The 18,606-nt window shown below is 38.6% G+C and overlaps 1 protein-coding gene and 1 pseudogene across 2 annotated transcripts in view; one reads left to right on the top strand and one right to left on the bottom strand.

Moving 5' to 3' along the window:
- The window catches only part of CERS6 (ceramide synthase 6), a 256,438-nt gene that overhangs the window by 97,211 nt on the left and 140,621 nt on the right, over positions 1-18,606 (bottom strand). For both annotated transcript variants that reach the window (XM_012781868.2, XM_012781867.3), the window contains exon 4: positions 18,279-18,336. In XM_012781868.2, coding sequence (XP_012637322.1) covers positions 18,279-18,336 — 58 coding nt within the window. The remainder of the gene's footprint in view (positions 1-18,278; positions 18,337-18,606) is intronic.
- On the top strand, positions 8,570-9,544 carry LOC109731022 (septin-10 pseudogene; annotated as a pseudogene).

The following is an 18,606-nucleotide window of genomic DNA, read 5'->3' as shown; positions in this document are numbered from 1 at the left end:
TGGTTTCCTTGAACTAAGTTCCATTATTTGATTAGAGTCATCACAGCCCATCAGCAAATGTGATTGCAATATAGAAGTACTCACAATTTTTTTCTTTTAAACTGGTCTTACACAAGGTCTAATTATATAAGGATTGTCATGAAGCTGTCCCCTCCAAAAAAAAAAAAAAAGATAGAGTGTTTGAAAAGATTTGTAAACAACATACCACACAGCTATGCGTTACCAGCTAATAAATTATCAACCACTATTATAGCAGAGTTTTATTCCATGAATTGCCTGACAACAGATATTAGCCACTCTTTCAAAAAGATACATATTTGGAAATGGGACCAGGGCTTAGATGTTGAGGCCTGACTCAGATTAAAGTCACTCTAAAAATCTTAGATTATTTTTCCTTCTCTTTAGAATTAATGTATAGTTGTCCCAAAGGCTATGGAAGAGATAGTTAACATAAACATAAATGACCATATTGGAAAAGAAACATATGGTTTGGCCCTAATCGAGTATCCTTTAGTGACTAGCAAGAAAAGGAGGAGAAACTGCTACTTCCGCAGCATATAGAAACCTATGTAAACTGCTACATACCCCGCACCACTGTAACATACACCACTGCAAAGTATCACAGGGCAAACTCCTTCTCTTTAGTGACCTCGGTATTGCTGTAATATACGGTAGTTAGCAAATCCAATTACCACCGTTTAAGAAAAATTGCAGCACAGATTGCCTCCCAAGGCCTCTTCATTCATTTATAAACAGCAATTTTCTATCCTCAATATCCCGACTTCCCTTTCTCTCACCAATTTCTTCAAGCTACGCCTCTCTCCTGCCCCTTTACCAAGTGACGAGATTTCACAATCTGGAAAGAAAAAAATGTTTACCTGTACATTGTTCAAGAAGAGTGACACTGTTACAAATGGGATATAAAACAAGTAATTGTTGATGCTTTTATAAAGATGACTTGATATGGCAGCAGGAAAAACAAAACGCATATTCAAAGTTGTACAGAAATACTGTGAAAGAGATTTTAATAATAATTGAAGGGCTACACTAACGTACCATGTACTGGCAAATCCTCATTAAAAAAAAAAAATCACTGCAAGTCAGATGAAATAGATAAAAGCAACCAGATAATACCTCTGGAATGTAATAAATAGACAAGGGGGGATTTAAATTGTACCAGCATCTCTCTATGAATTAATTTGGTGGTGATTTAATGGCTTCAGGAGTCAGGCTATTTCATTTAAAGAAAGGAATTGATAATTGTTGGTAGGGGCAAAGGAATGTACAGGACGTAATTGATGAGCCACTCTCTGTGCTCAGAGCAGGCCGGGAGGGCTGCAGTAGTGAAGTAACAAGCTCTGTCAATGATTCAGTGGAGAAGGGACAGATAGCTACAGGGCGGAGGCCACCTTTCTTTCCAGCTCTCTTTTGGGACTAGTGGACTCTCTTTAGCATTTGTGATCCTGTCCTTCCCCTGCTCTCATGAGACAGCAACTCCCATGTTTTCAGGAAAGAAAATGGATAACCAGGATATGCCATACCCTACCCAGACAGACGTTTCTTCGGCTTTTATCATCTATTCCCCCAGTGATGGAGTTAAACCTGGACCAAGTAAGCAACTACAGATGCAGGATTACTATGTGGAACAGCAGCTCCTTTTTAAAAATAAGTTCACTTTCCTATTTATTTTTCCCCCCTTCTATATTTTTGAAATTTGTCTCAATTCTCAATATATCTTACTTAACATGACATGCCATCAGTTTAATCTCAGCTACCTTATGGACGAAAGCAGATCCAGTTCAACAACTATTTATGGAGTATTTATTTTCAGGAACTATCCTTGAGGTGCTTAGAATAAGTCTGGGGAAGCAGACAGGGAATCATGTGACAAGTATAGTAACAGAGCTCTTCAGAGTCCACTGTGGGGCAAAGGGTGCTGTGGGTGGGGGGAGGGCAGGGACTCAGGCTAGCCCAGAGGGAGGAGGGGTGGGAAGGAAAGAGAAAAGAGGAGGAAACTTGAACAAAGTCTTTGTAATCATAGGAGTTAGCCAAGTTAGGAAGGGGTGATAACCATTATGTCTACTATAAGCAAAACAGAGTTGCTACCATGGGGAAACCACAAACATTTCCCATTACACAAAGTGAAATGTTCTACTTTCTAAGTACAGTAAAAGCTTTTCTTGGTTAAAAAATATAAAAATAGGATTTCTGGAAACCTGATGGTTATATAATTTTAGTAGAAATTAAACACTTGGACAGCTAAAACTACTCTTATTTTATCATGTGTCTCCCATCTTGCCACAATAAATTATCCATATGAAGACATAACATCATGGAATTGGTTTGCTTTCTAGGATTCGACTGAACGCAGGGATGGTGCATTTAACAGCGATGAATGTCTGTGAAGAATTGCACCACCTGGGGCTGTCGCTTAAGTTACTTAGCCTCTCTGAGACTGTTTCCTTCTCTTTTAAATGGAGTGATAACACAAACCTCAGAGGGCCAGGAGAAGAACCATGAAATATGACACTAGGAGGGCTCAGCACAGCACAGCTCAAGGCAGAAGGCGAGCAAGCATGTGCCTACGGTGGCTAAAGACTCTTTTTCCTCTTTCTCTAAAATCTAAAAACCTCTCTCCTCTACCACAGAACCAAAGTATATTTTTAAATTATTTATATTATATACTAACCAGAAGAATTTTTAAAAGCAAACTAAAAAACACTTTTTTTTATCCCCTCTCTGTAAAAAAGGTATTCATTATCTTCACTGAAATGTGAACGTCCCTTGAGTTCTTTTTGCCCTCCTGCTACGTTAAAGGCTCTAAATGAAAAAGTACTTTCTCACCCCAGTGGAAATTACAAGGAAAATAGCCCTGGTTTTTGCAAGGTAATAAATAGTCATTCTTGGGGTGGAGGGAGGGGTGGTGGTGGCAGAGGGTGGGAGTGGGAAACCAGAAAAAAATCTTTTTAAAACTTTATTCTTTTCTCCCCCTTCACAACTTATTTTTAATACACTGAGAACATTCTGCCTGTCTTCTCTTTTCTCTCTTCTAAAGTTCAGCCTTAGCTCTTTAGTGCCTGATAAGCCATTTCCTGCTTGTCGTGAAGACGCTTCCTCTGCAATTGGCCTTCTGCCATCTTTCTCGGGTGTACCTCACATAAAGACCACAACTGCTACCTAAGAGCCTGTTTCCACCTGCAAGTGGGCCAATGCCAAGGACAACGGCTAGCATGGCTGTTGCAGTGGCTAACACAGGGGTCTGTGCCTCCAGGTTTTGCCACTTCTAATTCATTCCACACTGCAGGCTGCTGGCCTCTCCCCAGCTCCAGTTCAATCGTCAGTCACCTTGCTATTCTTTCCCCACCAAACAGAAGCTGGATCCTTGACATGGCAATCCCAGCCTCTGGCATCTTCCCCACCTGCCTCTCTTCATCATTCATACACGCTGCCTCCCCTCTCCCTTTGTCACCAAGCACAACCCTCTACGTTCCAGCCTTACCACTTTCTATTCTTCCCCTTCCCCACCTTTGTTCATCTTCATCAGCGTTGTTTGTCCTCAGTACCACGTCCCCCTTCCCTCATCCTGGAGGTCCACTGGTACCACCACTGCAGTACTTGTTACGTGCTGGCTGAGATCAAATACACTTGTGAACAAGTCTTATCTTCTATCAGCCTGTAAGCTCGTTAAGGATAAGGAATATGTGGATCCTTCCATAGAAAAACCTTTATGCCATATGAGTTCTTAAAAAAAAATCAAAATCAATATAAAATTTAACTTTTTCTCCATGGTGTTTTAAGATAACAGGAAAACATGAACATTTATTGCAGAAGCAGGTGTGTTACCACCTGCAAAATATCTCCAGTTTCATGAGAAATGGCTCCAATTTTAATTGTGCTAAACGGCATTTCCCTCTGGATACACCAGGGAATGCCCTGTGTGTGATCAGGAGAGACCAGTAGGGGAGTGGCATGGGATGGCAGGCTCAGTAATGACTCCCAAAGATACACACAAGTCCTTGAACTTGTGAGTGTTAGCTTATATGGCACAGGAAACTATGCAGATGTGATTAAGGACTTTGAGATGGAGAAATTACCCTGGTTTATAAGGAGACAGAGGGAGGTTTGACTACAAAAGAAAAGGCAGTATGATGACAGAAGTAGAGATAGGAGCGATGCATTTTGAAGACGGAAGAAGGGGCCACAAGTCAAGGAATACAGGCAGCCACTGGGAGCTAAAAAAGGTGAGGAAATAAATTCTCCCCTCAGAGCCTCCTGAAGCTCTGCTGGTACCTTTAGCCCAGTGAAATGGATTTTGGACCTCCGACCTCCAGAACCTTAAGAAAATAAATATGTTTTAAGCCACTTTGTGGTAGTTTGTTACAGCAGCCATAGAAAACTAACACACACAGTGAGTACTTAGACTTTCTGGGCACCACATTACAACACAGTAGTTCTCCCAGCGAGGTTCCTGGACCGGACTTAACCACCTTGATGCTTATTGCAAATGCAAATTTCCAGGTTCTATCCAGATCTACTGAATCAGAAGCCCTGGGGCAAGGCCCAGCAATCTGATTTAACAAATCCCCCAGGGGGAATCTGAGGCATGTTCAAGTTTGAGAACCACTACCACATTTTCATTTTCCCTTTCAGCTTCATAATAAATAGGATGTTGGGCATTTTTAAAGGATGAAATAAACTAACAGAACATCTCTTTGAAGCAAATGCTATGAGAACACAATGTGAAAAACAGCAGGCACATCCCGAATATAGTGCAGCACAAACAGCAAACAAGTCTTCAAAATAACAGCATGAGAAGCTATTACTAATCTAAAGTCTATTTCATTTGTGCTTAACTGTTTTGAACTAGCAAAGTAAAATACGAATGCAGTCACTGGAGCCAGCTACTAAATGAAATATTTTTCCTTAGCAGGCAAAATAGATTTTAAATAAATGGCACCACAAATTAGCACTTTTTCTCACAATGCCAATTTCTCTTTTGTATTCAGAACGGGATTCATTCTGTGCTCCTATGATGTTTTTGGCCTAGAATTGCCATATTAGAGAAAGGAGGATAAAACTTCCAGTGTCATATTAAGGGCAAGTTTTATTTTTTTAATCCAAATGTATGCCAAGAGGAAGTTAAAAAAGGAAAAGAATAGCATTTCCAATATGATTGCTAAAAATGGCCATTAGGTACAACTTTCACATAATATTATCTATAATACCTGTTTTTTAAAAAATCAGATTTCATATCACAAGCAGCTTATTGAGAGAATGGATGTCATATCTTGATACAAGATGATCACAATAATCAACCAGTATCAAAACCTAACCTTTATTTTTAATTTCTATACTCTCATCTAATAGGCTACATTAAATTATGATAAATGATCTATAGCATTGTGCATTTTTGTGGTAGTGTTCAATAATCAGAATCTTGCCAGTCTTTGATAACAAATCATTACATTTATGAAAACTTCTTGCGCTACATAGAAATCAACATCAACATGAAGAATCCATTCTCTGAAGTCAAAGAGCTGGTTAACAAGCAAAAGGTGAGAAATCATTTTCCTGCCTAGGACCAGAAGAAAAGAAATTCTTATAAACTAGGTTGGCAGGACCCAAAAGTCCAGGTGTGTAAGGATGTAATTTCACAGCAATCCATACCTGGATGGGGTCAGGAGGTGGGGCAAAGAACTGAAACAACTCTCTACCATCGTCTTTGGTCCCCAACTCCACTCCCTCACCACCCTGGGTATGTACAGGAAGAAGGGGAGAGACAGAGAAGACACAGGGAAGAGGTAGATCCATGAGTTCACAAGCTGGGAGACCACAGATCAGGGTCGGGGAGGAGGAAGAGGAAGAGGAAAGATGCCCTTTCCACACCAACCCCAGGTGTCTTCTACAATGGGGCATGTAGGAGAACTAAGCCCGCTTTGGCCATAGAGCCCAGTCTCCTTAATGCAAATTCCATCAATCACAAAGCCTCATATCAAAAGTATTTTTAGATAAATCTTAACTCGTCTGCTAGATTATATGGTCCTTAAAGGCAGGAACCATGCCTTCTTACATCTAACTCTATGCCTTGTGCATCGATGTTGGATAAATCTCAGCTAAATGGAGTGAACTTCCCATGCTACTGATGACACCAAGGAAAGGACAAGCAGTGGTAACATGAGCTCCATGAGGTTAGGGACTCAGGCTGTCTTGCCAACTGTTTTATCCAGGTGACTAGAATAACTGCTATCATAGGATAGGTGCTCAACAGACACTGAATGAAAGAACGAACAAATGAATAGAGATCAGTATTAATCATCAGTCATGAACAGAAGCTCTTAGAAGCAGCTATGACTGAAATACCCCTTCAATCATAGATTTTCATCCTCAAATGCCTTGCATCCAACATTTTTACTTAGCAACATGCACAGCCTGCTTTATATGGCAGCTACAGGATTATCAGAAACCATGATTAAGTTTTTTTGGTTTTGTATAACTTAAAGTAAAGTGCACAAACCTAAAGGCAGAAAAATTCAATATATATCTGTGTATGTATATGTTTACACTCTACCCATACCAAGAACTTTCCACCACTCACTCCAGCAGGCTCTCTTGTGGCCCCACTCCCTTAGGTAAAATTACCCCTATCAGTATAGATTATTTTTGCCTAAAAAAAAAAAAAAATCTTCTCTGTGCTTTGGAATAGTCATTCCAAGGTGACTGTTACCACCAGACTTTTGCTTAATAAGTCCAAGACAATGACAGCACAGGTGCTTGCCAAGCGGGCCTATGTGCGTGTGTGTTAACAAATGAGAAGGGAGGCAAAAAGCAAGACACAAACACTGAGCCATTTGTCCCACCTGACAGCAGACCCAGTACCAGATGCTCCCCCAGCTAGAGTTTCTCCAGAACCACACGCAGAGCTATAATCAGAGCATGAGCTGGTAGACAGGAATGCCTGCTGCTCTGCGCCACATCAAGTCCTTGTCCTAAGTACCCCTGTCCCCACCCTAAACACATGCAGACAAGACTAGGCCCTTCCCTGCTGAGAAAGAACACCAGTTTCTTAACTAGAACATCTCATTACCTCCCCCAGAAAGCTGTTGTCTTTAAGCAGAGAACATCTGGTTTGTTTCATTATTGTTGCTGATGGGGAAAATGTTTTATTAGGGTGATCCTTGTATGGGAAAGCCATTTAGCTCTCGGATTTTATAAAAGCACACTCGAATAAAATAATGTTTTCCTTGAATTTGGTGGATGATATTTCTTTGAGTGTCAGAGAGGTCCCTGATGATGATTCAGCTAATGCAGAGTGAGAGTTCAGGTACAAATTTTGAGACACGGATCGATATTTCACATCAAATTACCTGCACTCTTCTGTGAGTTACCAGTTTTCTATTTCCCAAGGAAAGAGGGGGTGAATACTAATGGAATTCAGTTCTCAGGCACTGCCCAAGCCAAAGGAAGCTGTAATGGTAGCTTTGTGACAGCATTCAAGCGCGGACCAATGTTTTTCACAGTCATATTCAGCTGGAAACTTTTGAGAAGTAGAAAGTCTATGCCTTTAGGGGATGGTCTGATAATGACCATCATATTTAAATGAGTGTTCTTTTGGGTACCTCCAAAATAGGGTTTTCATTTCCAGAGTTTTTACAAAGTTGATATGTTATTAAGTGAACTGAAAAGAATCATCGTTTGATAAAGCACCAAATCCAGAAACCCTTGTATAGCTGTAACACACATCACGCAGGAAGGCAGCAGTCACCACTAGCACTTGCAAATTAAGCAGCCCCCATCGCCCCCACAAAAACCCATTTCACCTCCATGAAGTTTTAAAGCCTTCCCACCTCACTGCCTGGAGAAAGCTGTCAGTGTGAAATGTCACTCTCTCGAGACACAGCCTGAACATGATGATGCAAAGACAAGCTGCGGAGAGGACTTCTCGATGCCCTTTAGAGAAAATTCCATAAAACCCAAATCAAAATATTGCATCTCACTAAACAAGCAACCATAATCTCAGTGCTGATGAGATACCTTTATCATCTGAATAAGTTTTAATTTATCCTAGATGAAGAACAATTTCACCTAAAAGCATATTTCCCAAAATATATAAAATATGAAGTTGTCCCAACATGCTTTTTCTTAAATTCCTTAAGTGAGGCCTTCCCACCCGCCGCGGCCCGGACTAGCTGCTGGGTGCCCGCAGCCAAGACCGCCGTTCTGCCGCCCTCCCACCGGCGACCATGGCCTCCTTCGAGGTGGCGCGGCAGCTGTGTCATGGAATGAAAACAACTTGTACGTCCTCACCAGTGTCTGAGGATGAACAGAATGGGAGACTGGAATTGGAAAATCAACACTGATTGACACGTTATTTAATACTAATTTTGAAGACCAAGAATCTTCACATTTTTGCCCACATGTGAAACTTAAAGCTCAGACATACGAATTCCAAGAAAGTAATGTTCGATTAAAATTGACCATTGTAAATACAGTAGGATTTGGTGACCAAATAAATAAAGAAGAGAGCTACCAACCAATAGTTGACTACATAGATGCCCAGTTTGAGGCCTATCTTCAAGAAGAACTGAAGATTAAGCGTTCTCTCTTCATCTACCATGACTCTTGCATCCATGTGTGCCTCTACTTCCTCTCACCCACAGGCCACTCTCTGAAGACACTTGATCTCCTAACCATGAAGAACCTTGACAGCAAGGTGAACATTATACTAGTGATTGCCAAAGCAGATACAGTTTCTAAAACTGAATTACAGAAGTTTAAGATCAAGCTCATGAGTGAATTGGTCAGCAATGGCGTCCAGATATACCAGTTCCTGACAGACGATGACACTGTTGCTAGGATCAACTGTGCAATGAATGGACAATTGCCATTTGCTGTTGTAGGAAGTATGGATGAGGTGAAAGTCGGAAATAAAATGGTCGAAGCTCGCCAGTACCCCTGGGGTGTTGTACAAGTGGGAAACGAAAACCACTGTGACTTTGTAAAGCTGCGGGAGATGCTCATTTGCACAAACATGGAGGACCTGCGCGAGCAGACCCATGCCCGGCACTACGAGCTCTACAGATGTTGCAAGCTGGAGGAAATGGGCTTCTCGGATGTGGGCTCAGAGAACAAGCCTGTCAGTCTTCAGGAGACCTACGAAGCCAAAAGACATGAATTCCATGGTGAACGTCAGAGGAAGGAAGAAGAAATAAAGCAGATGTTTGTGCAGCGAGTGAAGGAGAAAGAAGCTATATTGAAAGAAGCTGAAAGAGAGCTGCAGGCCAAGTTTGAGCACCTGAAGAGAATTCACCAAGAAGAGAGAATAAAGCTCAAAGAGAAGAAAAAACTTTTGGATGAAGAAATAATCGCCTTCTCTAAAAAGAAAGCTACCTGTGAGATATTCCAGAACCAGTCCTTTATGGCAACTGGTAGCAACCTGAGGAAAGACAAGGACTGCAAGAACTCTAATTACATGTAAAACAGCAGTTCCAAAGCACAGAAGATCATCATAAGCAAAAGTTATTAAAACACCAGAAGTGTGCTTTGATTTTCTTGCCATTTTTATTTGCTTTATCACTTACTTTATATCTCTCAAATGGCCACAATTACTGACATTTATGGAAAAATACTTTTAAATATAAGGTCAATACATAAGCCAGAGTGGATGATATTATAGGCTGAACATCCCTAATCTGAAATATGAAATGCTCCAAAATACAAAACCTTTCAACCACATGACATCACAAGTGGAAAATTCTACACCTGACACCTTTCTTTCTGAAAGATTGATGTATACAAACTTTGTTTCATGTACACAATTATTAAAAATATTATATAAAATTACCTTCTAGCCTATGTAGATAAGGTGTATGTGAAACATAAATGAATTTTGTGTTTAGACTTGGGTCCCATTATGTATATGCAGATATTCTACAATCTGAAATCTGAAATAAACTCCTGGTCCCAAGCATTTTGGATAAGTGATAATCAACCTGTATTTCAACCTGCTGTATAACAACCTTCACTGTTGTTAGAAATTTTTAAGTTGCCATTTTGCAATGAATCTAGATCTTTTTTCCTGTTGCTTTGCAGTACATTATACCAAAGAGCAAAGTCTCAGTGCCATTGAAAATACAGAACTCTTTAATATTATGGCCATCTTGATTGCATTTATGTTCTAGATGAACCTTTTTTTGGTATATTCTTTAAAAACAAAAGCTTTGGGAATATGTTTAGGAATGTATTATAGAGTTAAAACTCTAATCTTTCAATAGTTATATAGAACTTTTAAATTTTTGATATAATTATTCATATGGTAATATGATCCTAAGCTTTTATGTCAAATTATATAATAATAACTTTTCATGCTTCAGTATGCCTTATTGAGGCTGATGTATTACTGAGATGAAACAAATGTTTAAAAGTAAAAACATCCAGGTATATAAACCCTTTTGATAAAGTACCTTTGAACCTGGGTATATCACACTATTTTCATTAGGATGTGTTATATACTTGTTTAAAACTCTATCTTTCAGGGAAAATTAATAAGGTTGAATCAATTCATTAAAAATATTTTTTAAGAAACCAAAAAAACATTCCTTAAGTGAATTTTATTCATTTTTGTCTTTATTGATATACAATAGTTATACCTATTTCGGGGGTACATGTGATATTTTGATACCTGTATACAATGTATAATGATTAAATCAGGGTAATGGGATATCACCTCAAACATTTATCTTTGTCCAGCTAGATTCTCAATATGAATAGTATATTGATGGTTTACTAATCACATTGTAGAAAATAAATATATCACAAGAGAAAACAAAAATGGGCTGTGTAATGATATCAGTTTGTGTGAAAAAGGATTTCTATATCCAGTCTGAAAATTAGGAAAGGATTTCTGATGAGATCCAAGAACATTAAGAATGCAGTAAACACAGATTTTTGGCTTTGCCAGTATGACTTTAATTGGAAATAGTAAATAAAGCCAAGTATGGCACTTAATTTGGGCGTTTTGAATATAATTACTAAGTTTAATTCAGCAGTCTTAACACATATAAGAGTTATAAGAAAGAGCCTTAGCTTTTTCAATGTTAACTGGTCAATCCTGCTCTGACTAGTAGACCTGTATGGTCAGTAATGACAGCTGGTTACAATTGGACCATGAAGCCAATAGTACTTGGATTTAGATCTCAGCCCTCCCACTGTGGCTATGTGACCTCAGGCAAATTACTGATCCTTTGTAAATCTTGGTTTCTTCACCTATAAGGATAAGGAGTTATATTATACAATACATAAGAAATGAATGTTAAGTGGTCAACATAAAGCCTGACCCAAATTGAGTGCTTGATACAGCATAGCTAATGCTATGATTGATTACTATCAGTATTCAAAATTTCACCCTGGCTATGCACTAAGTAAGCTACAAGTCATTGTCCCACTCCAAAAGAGGTGGAACTTTCATTATAAGGGTTTTTTTTTTTAATTTAGTTTTTTTAAAAAAAGAGATGGGGTCATGCTATGTTGCCCAGGCTCCTTTGAAACGGGCTTATAATGATCCTCCCGCCTCTGCCTCCTGAATAGCTGGGATTACAGGCACATGACACTGTACCTGGTGAGAAAAGCTTGTTTTTAAGCGCTATATATAATGAAGAATTCCAAGTTATTACCTGACATAGGGCATGTAAACCTTCTATGGAAAGCAAGCTTGCATCTTATCAGAATCACACAGAAGACTACAAAATGTCCTTAGAAAGCCCATGAGAGTGCCATTCCTGGATATTCTGGGTCATGCAATCAAGTAAAGGAAACCTTTAAGAAAATATTCAGAGGCCAGGGCAGTGAGAACGAGACAAACATAAACAGTGGATTTTTTAGACAAAACTTTTCTATTTCTTTGCCATTTAAATGGAATTGAACTTTTAGTTTTTATTTTTCTCTTCTTTAAAATTCACAAATTCATGCTCTTACAACCCAGATATACTTAAATCTATGCACAGTCACTTTCATTCTAATTCCTATACCTTAGAGTTAACTTATTAGAGAAGAAAGTATTAACATTAAAGACACTTTGAAAAAAATTATCAAAATTTCTATTTCTAAAAGGAATCTTCATTTTTACCTACAGCTATCATTTATATATATGACTATCACAGAAAAATGTACAAACTTGTTTTACTTATCATTAAAGCTCTAAATATTTTAGTGAGACTATATAGTCTCATATTTTTTAAGATACTACATGAAATTTTATCACTTTGATAATTTAATGAAGTGATTCTTCTAACATGAGACATTAAGACTTTTAAATTCTGCTTTGGTTTTGCTGTTTTATGTGTGTATACTCATACATATTAAGTTGTAAGAAGTGAAATAACTTTGCATATCCATATTTTGTGCTTCTTTGTAATTCTTCCCTCGGGATAAATTCGTAGGATTTGAATTGCCAGGTCAAACATAAGATATTTAAGATTATTCTGTATCACCATGATGCCTTCCAAGCAGGTTGTACTAGTTTACCATAAGTATCAGCAATTTCAAATTCTTCACGAATTATGGGATATGAACTGAAAGGTGTTATGTTAGTCCATATTACTGATTTTAGAGATGAAGCAATTAAACCCAAGAGAGATTAAGAGAATTGCTTAAAGTTGCGAAGCTGATTAGTGGCAGCATTAGATCTCAAACACAGGCCTTCTGACTCTCTCTGTAGGACCTTCACTATGTCACAATATCCTTAGTTTCTCACTGGCCTCAGAGCGCCCTCCTCAGATAGAATACAGCCACATACCCATACAGAAGGAAAACGGAGTATGAGGCAATCAGAAAATATGCAAGAGGGTGGATGTGGGTAGAAGGGGGAAGATAAATGAAATATGAAACAACACTGAAGAAGTTCCTAAAATTATTCAAGATCAATTTTGCTCCAGAATGTATGTTTACCAATTTGCAAGTGTCAAAGCATTCTCATAAGAAGGAGTCTTACTAACTGGGATACAGCAGCAGCACAATATTTTAAAACTTTACGTTAAGGGATTGTAACAGACACGGGCATTCATCTTCCCCGCAGAGCCCACCTCTCGATCAGTAATAATTAGTGTGATGCCTTATATTTTCAAAATACTTTATAGCTTCCAAAGCATGCCTACACACACAAGCTGAGGCAGGGCAAGATCATTTCACCATTTTACGGATGGACAAAAGAGGTTTTTAGAGAGCAAAAGACCCAATGAAAATAACTGGCAGAGCCGAGACAAACCTCAGTCTTGACTTCTAACCTAATGTTCTCCCATGCTGATGTGATCTTTATTTCTTAATGAGTAAGGCAAACTTACTAATAAAAAAAATATACTACTTGAATCGCTAGCTTTTTGAAAGTTGACCTAGAAAGTCTCAAGACCCTAAAATGTGTTTCTAGTTTTGCCTCAGGCAAGTCGATTCATCCTTCTGAAATGAGAAATTTGGGATAGTTGACCTTTAGGGTCCACTCCCAATGTTAGTATTCTATGTCCTGTGAAATTCTTATGGAAGTATTTGATGGGGACCATTTTCATAGGTAAAAATAAATGTCAAGCCTCCTTAAACAAGCAACAGAGTCCAAGCAATTTCAAGAATTTTTAAATGACACAAAGAACAAAATTTGAAATGGACACACAATCTAAAGGCTGGACAAATTTTATTTTTATCCCCAAAATAGGCAAAAAGGATGACAATCCTGTTTCCATTTCAGAAAGGTTCCAAGCTAACCAATTAACAAAAGAGAATCTTGAAAGATGCCACCAGTGGAACACTTCATGGCTTTGTGTGTTGGACTTTGAAAAGCACACAAGATCAACAGCAAAAGGCTGTGCCTTAGTTGGATTCAGAAAGTATAGGCAGGGCTCAGTCTGGCAAAGGCACTTTTCAACTACAAGTTTTTACCAGTAGTTAGTCATGAAGTCAATGTGATACATGATAGGTGGCAACTTGCTTGTTTAAGACATGTAATAAAATAAGTTACAGGTTATCAGAGCACTTTGCAGAATGCAGCAGCAGGGCACAGTTGGGCTAGTTCTTGAGATGTGCTGTCAGTCTCAGAGCAGGCTCTGGTCCTGGCTCTCAGGAGCTAGCGCTTGCCAAGTTCAGCCTCTTAGAAGCACTTGAGGGAGGCTGGAAGGCTGCAAGAGGAATATGGGACTTGTTCCTTTCTGTTTTGCTTCCAGTTCTTGTCATCACCTACCCTCCTCCACCCTGCAATGTGTCTTCATCCCAGCAGCAACAGCAGTTCCTTCAAGTCACAGCAGCTGGTTCCACTTTGCAGCTTTTCCACATTCCCAGAGCCAATCCCCATCCTACCAACACCAGCTGGTCGATGTCCCCTCCCCAGAAGTTGTATACGGCTCCAGGGATCTTCCTTCCAGCGTCTAGTTCTGACCACCCCGGCCTCTCCCTGGAACCTGCTGGTCCCCACAGGTGTAGCGTCTCCCTGCTGTCCACTACCTCCATGGTCTCCACGCAGTACTAACAGATGAAGGCCAGTCCTTGAAACATCTGCTACTGGTCCACAATGACATCAGAAACTTAAGCCAGAGTGCAAATTAACTATATCACTGAGTGCTCTGTTTAATTCAGTTAACTTTTCTTCACAGATAGATTTTCTCAAAAAGCAGCAGTACGTTGATTTACATTCAGGTGCAAGCTTCAGGGTGCATTGCAGACTGGCGGTAAACAGTCAGCAGATCAATTTACTTTGAGTAACACAGCCTTAGCAGCTCCCTCTGGTTAATGATTCTTTATATTATAGTCACTCCTAAAATAACTCCTGTGGTTTCTGTCTCCTAGTGGGCCCCTGACTGATACTCAAGATATACCTATGCCTAACTTCTGTAACTTTTCTTTTAATTATACACATGCATGTGTGCAAAATGGATTGTGATATAAAATGTACCATATGGTCAAAAAGTTGGGAAAGTCTAAAATGTAGATTATAAGAAAAAATTATGTATCCAGATCCCAGTTGCACAAATATCTATATTGCTTTCCTGTGACATTATATTCTTCAAAAACTAAGGAACTCAAAGAAAAATGTTCAAAGAATTCCATTCAACAGAAACTTCCATCTCCAAATGAGGGAGAAAAAAGGTAACAGTAAATGAGAGCTTTCTGGGGTTTTGTTTTGTTTTTAAGGCTTGATTTGTAGTTTCTTTCAGGACCTAGAAAAATGTGTTAACTTGTATGAGTACATTATATGCTAGGACTTCAGAGCACCTTAATTCTGGTTCTTCTTTTTACAGAAATACTTGTCTCTGCCAATTATAGTCATGGGCAATGTCACAAGTATACAGCAATTATAGGAGCAGACTATTGAGTCAGGTTTACTTTAAACTATTTAAATATTTCCTACCAACCTAGCAATAACTTTACTTAACAGTTCACTAACATATTTGTAAGGTCAATGCCTTATGGTGTCTATTTCCCTACTCTTTTAGGGTAAAAATGGCACTTACACCGCCCTAGAATATGAGACATAACAGGTTTGTTTGACCTAAAGACAGATGAAAACTGAAAGTGCAAGATGTCCAGGCATTTTTCTAACAGCCTGTATAATAATCCACATTTTTGACACTGGAAATTAAGAGGTAGCTGTGGCCTCTAACCTCTTAAAATTAGTTCATTACTCTGGTATCATATGAGAATTTTTCTACTATACTTTTTTTAAAAATATGAACACAAAGACAAGTTCATGCTATACTGATGGAAATGTGTGTGTATTTTAAGACCAGGGTATTGTAAAAATTTTAATTACCTTGTTTTGATTATTTCTGATGCTGCATCCATAATAATTTTCTCTCAGTTTAGATGGGGAAATATATTGTCCCTTCCAAGATAGTTAATAAAAATATACATTAAGGAAAGTATTTAAAGTTCTATAAATAGGAATAATGACTTGGCTAGGTCAAGTTTGCTAACTTAACCAAAGAAGGAAGTCATCTGGAAATCATGCTGAGGTTAGGGCAGGCTGGCAAAGTGGAGAAAGCACTGGAATAAGAGACAGCAGTGTGTGTTTCATTTCAGGTTCAGCCTTTAATAAACACTAACTGTGTGACCTTCAGAATGCCATCTATCCTCTTTGGATGTCTGTTTCCTCGGCTGTGAAATAAGATGGTTGGACAAGATGGCTTATGAAGTCCTCCAAAAGCCCTTTCAGTCAGATGGACTCCATGTACACATTTCTTCCTCACATTATGATCAAGTCTAAACCACACAGCCCATCCAAAACTGAGTGCTGCTTGGACAGCATTAAAGCAAGACATCCCCATACAAATTAATTCAACAAGAAGAACAATGTCTAGTTCTTTTTTTTTTTCCTTTTAAAGCATTTGTTATAACCACAGGCAGTTGAAAGGAAACTAGTATAAAACTGGTAGAGTTTAAGGAAAAACAATTTCCAAGCAAACACTACTGGCAGGCCCTCCTACATTTGGTGAGATGTACTATCTTACACAGACTCACTGAGGATTGGTGGATAAAAACTATTCTCGTTCCATTCAGTTTGTTTAGGGACAGGGTGAACCAGAGCTCAGTTTCAAAGTGCCTCCTGTTCTGATGACAGATAGCCATGCTTGCTGTATGAGAGCTAAAAGTGACCACATCCAGCAGAGTCAGGCAAAAGGGCAAAAAAAGTGCTCCTGGCTCTCACCATCTTTCCTTTCCCACCATCACAGCCCCTCACCAACACAATCAGACGTGAACTCCAAACCTTGACAGCAGCAACTCGACATTCCCTGAAATCCCACCCAAAGCTATTTCCTCTTCCAAGGTAGTAAAGTTGTAAGCATAAAACCTCTACAGCCATTCTACTTTTTTCTAGACAAGTAAATTTTAAAATTAGGGCAGAAGGGTTCCAAAATAAGCAGTCACTACCATGTGTATTTACCCCAGGCGAGAATTTCTTCATACGTAGAAAGCCTACGAAGTTCATCCTTTTAAGAATATTCAAGTGGCCTCTGGCCATATGGTCTTAGAATGTAGTAAAAGAAGTACAGTTTAACAAAGAAAAAGGCAAGTAAAAAAAAATTTCCTCGAGAAAAAATATAATTTAGGGAAACAACCACTGTTTATAATAAAATTTACATAGGCAGGCAATATCTGATAACTCAGGCTTTAAAAATAAAAACATTTAAAATTTTCGTATCAATATTTACAACATTTATTAGTAAGGCAGGCCATTTGGCATATGCTGTCTTTTAGAAAAATTTTTAAATAAATGAAGATAACACTTATAACACTTTGGAGGTTAGTACTATAAAGTACTTTTAAAAATAATTCCCAGCCGGCATGGTGGCTCATGCCTGCAATCCTAGCACTCTGGGAGGCCAAGGCGGGTGGATCGTTTGAGCTCAGGAGTTCGAGACCAGTCTGGGCAAGAGCGAGACACTGTCTCAAAAATAGAAAAAACTAGCCAGGCATGGTGGCACATGCCTGTAGTCCCAGCTACTCAGGAGGCTGAGGCAGAAGGATTGCTTGAGCCCAGGAGTTTGAGGTTGCTGTGAGCTAGGCTGACACTACAGCACTCTAGCCCAGGCGACAGAGTGAGACTCTGTCTCAAAAATAATAACAATAATAATTTCCCATTTTATGCCAAATCACTGTTTTAATATGTACATGACTATGTGAAGATAAGTCTTGAATTTAAGGAGCCTAACTTGTTAGTACCAATAAAAATTGAAATAACCTGGGAAAAGGCTATGACAGCCACAAAGAATTATTTTCATAGATTAAGATGCCTCTATTCATGCAGGACATAGGAAAGCAATAGGGGAGGAAACAATCTATGAAAGGAACTAATTTTCCACCAGCAGTTGGTGTTGCCCTGTTAATAACTATGCTGGTTATAACTCCCACTAGTGAAGACTACAGTGATGGTATACATCACAACAACTGATGTTTTCAAAGTTGAGTGATGTAGAAACTAACTTCTTTCAAAGCATCAGATGGATTTTATAAGGTTCCCAATGCCAAAAAAGTAATAAATAATCCACTACAGTGAACATGAGACTTAGCAATGTCTTTCACTTGAAATACCAATTGTTTTGAAAAGTATTTTAGATAATTGCCTAAAAATGATTTACTATAAAGAATGAGCTGCAAAATATTTTTGTAGGTCAACTGAAAATGCACAAGTAATTCTTAGAAAGGGTGTTATGATTATTTAGAATATTAGTGTGATCACACAAAAAAAATGGGATCTAGGCTTACAGTTACAGAAGAATTATACAGAGTAATTTGAGAGATCCTACCTTTTTCAGGAATCGGACTCCATAGATAAACACATAAAGGACAAATGAAAATTTCCACCTGTAGAAGGTAAAAAAAAATTATATGACATTCAGTTAATATATTCCCAGTATATTCTAAAATATATGGGGAGTAGTTCATTAACTTTGCCCTCCCTTCAACCAGGATTAAACTTAATAAGGAATTTCAGTACTAGCTGAACACATATACTGGTGTGCTTCATGGTTTACAACAAATATTTTGTATATTCATTATATTCATAACTTAATTTTTCATTCAGTTAATTATTATAGTTTCCCCTTTGCTCATCTTCTCTTTCCTCAACATGTG

This window comes from Microcebus murinus, chromosome 8 (assembly GCF_040939455.1).
Source record: "Microcebus murinus isolate Inina chromosome 8, M.murinus_Inina_mat1.0, whole genome shotgun sequence".
Lineage (NCBI taxonomy): Eukaryota > Metazoa > Chordata > Mammalia > Primates > Cheirogaleidae > Microcebus > Microcebus murinus.
Note: the sequence above shows the minus strand (reverse complement) of the source record. Positions and strands in the feature narration are given on the sequence as shown.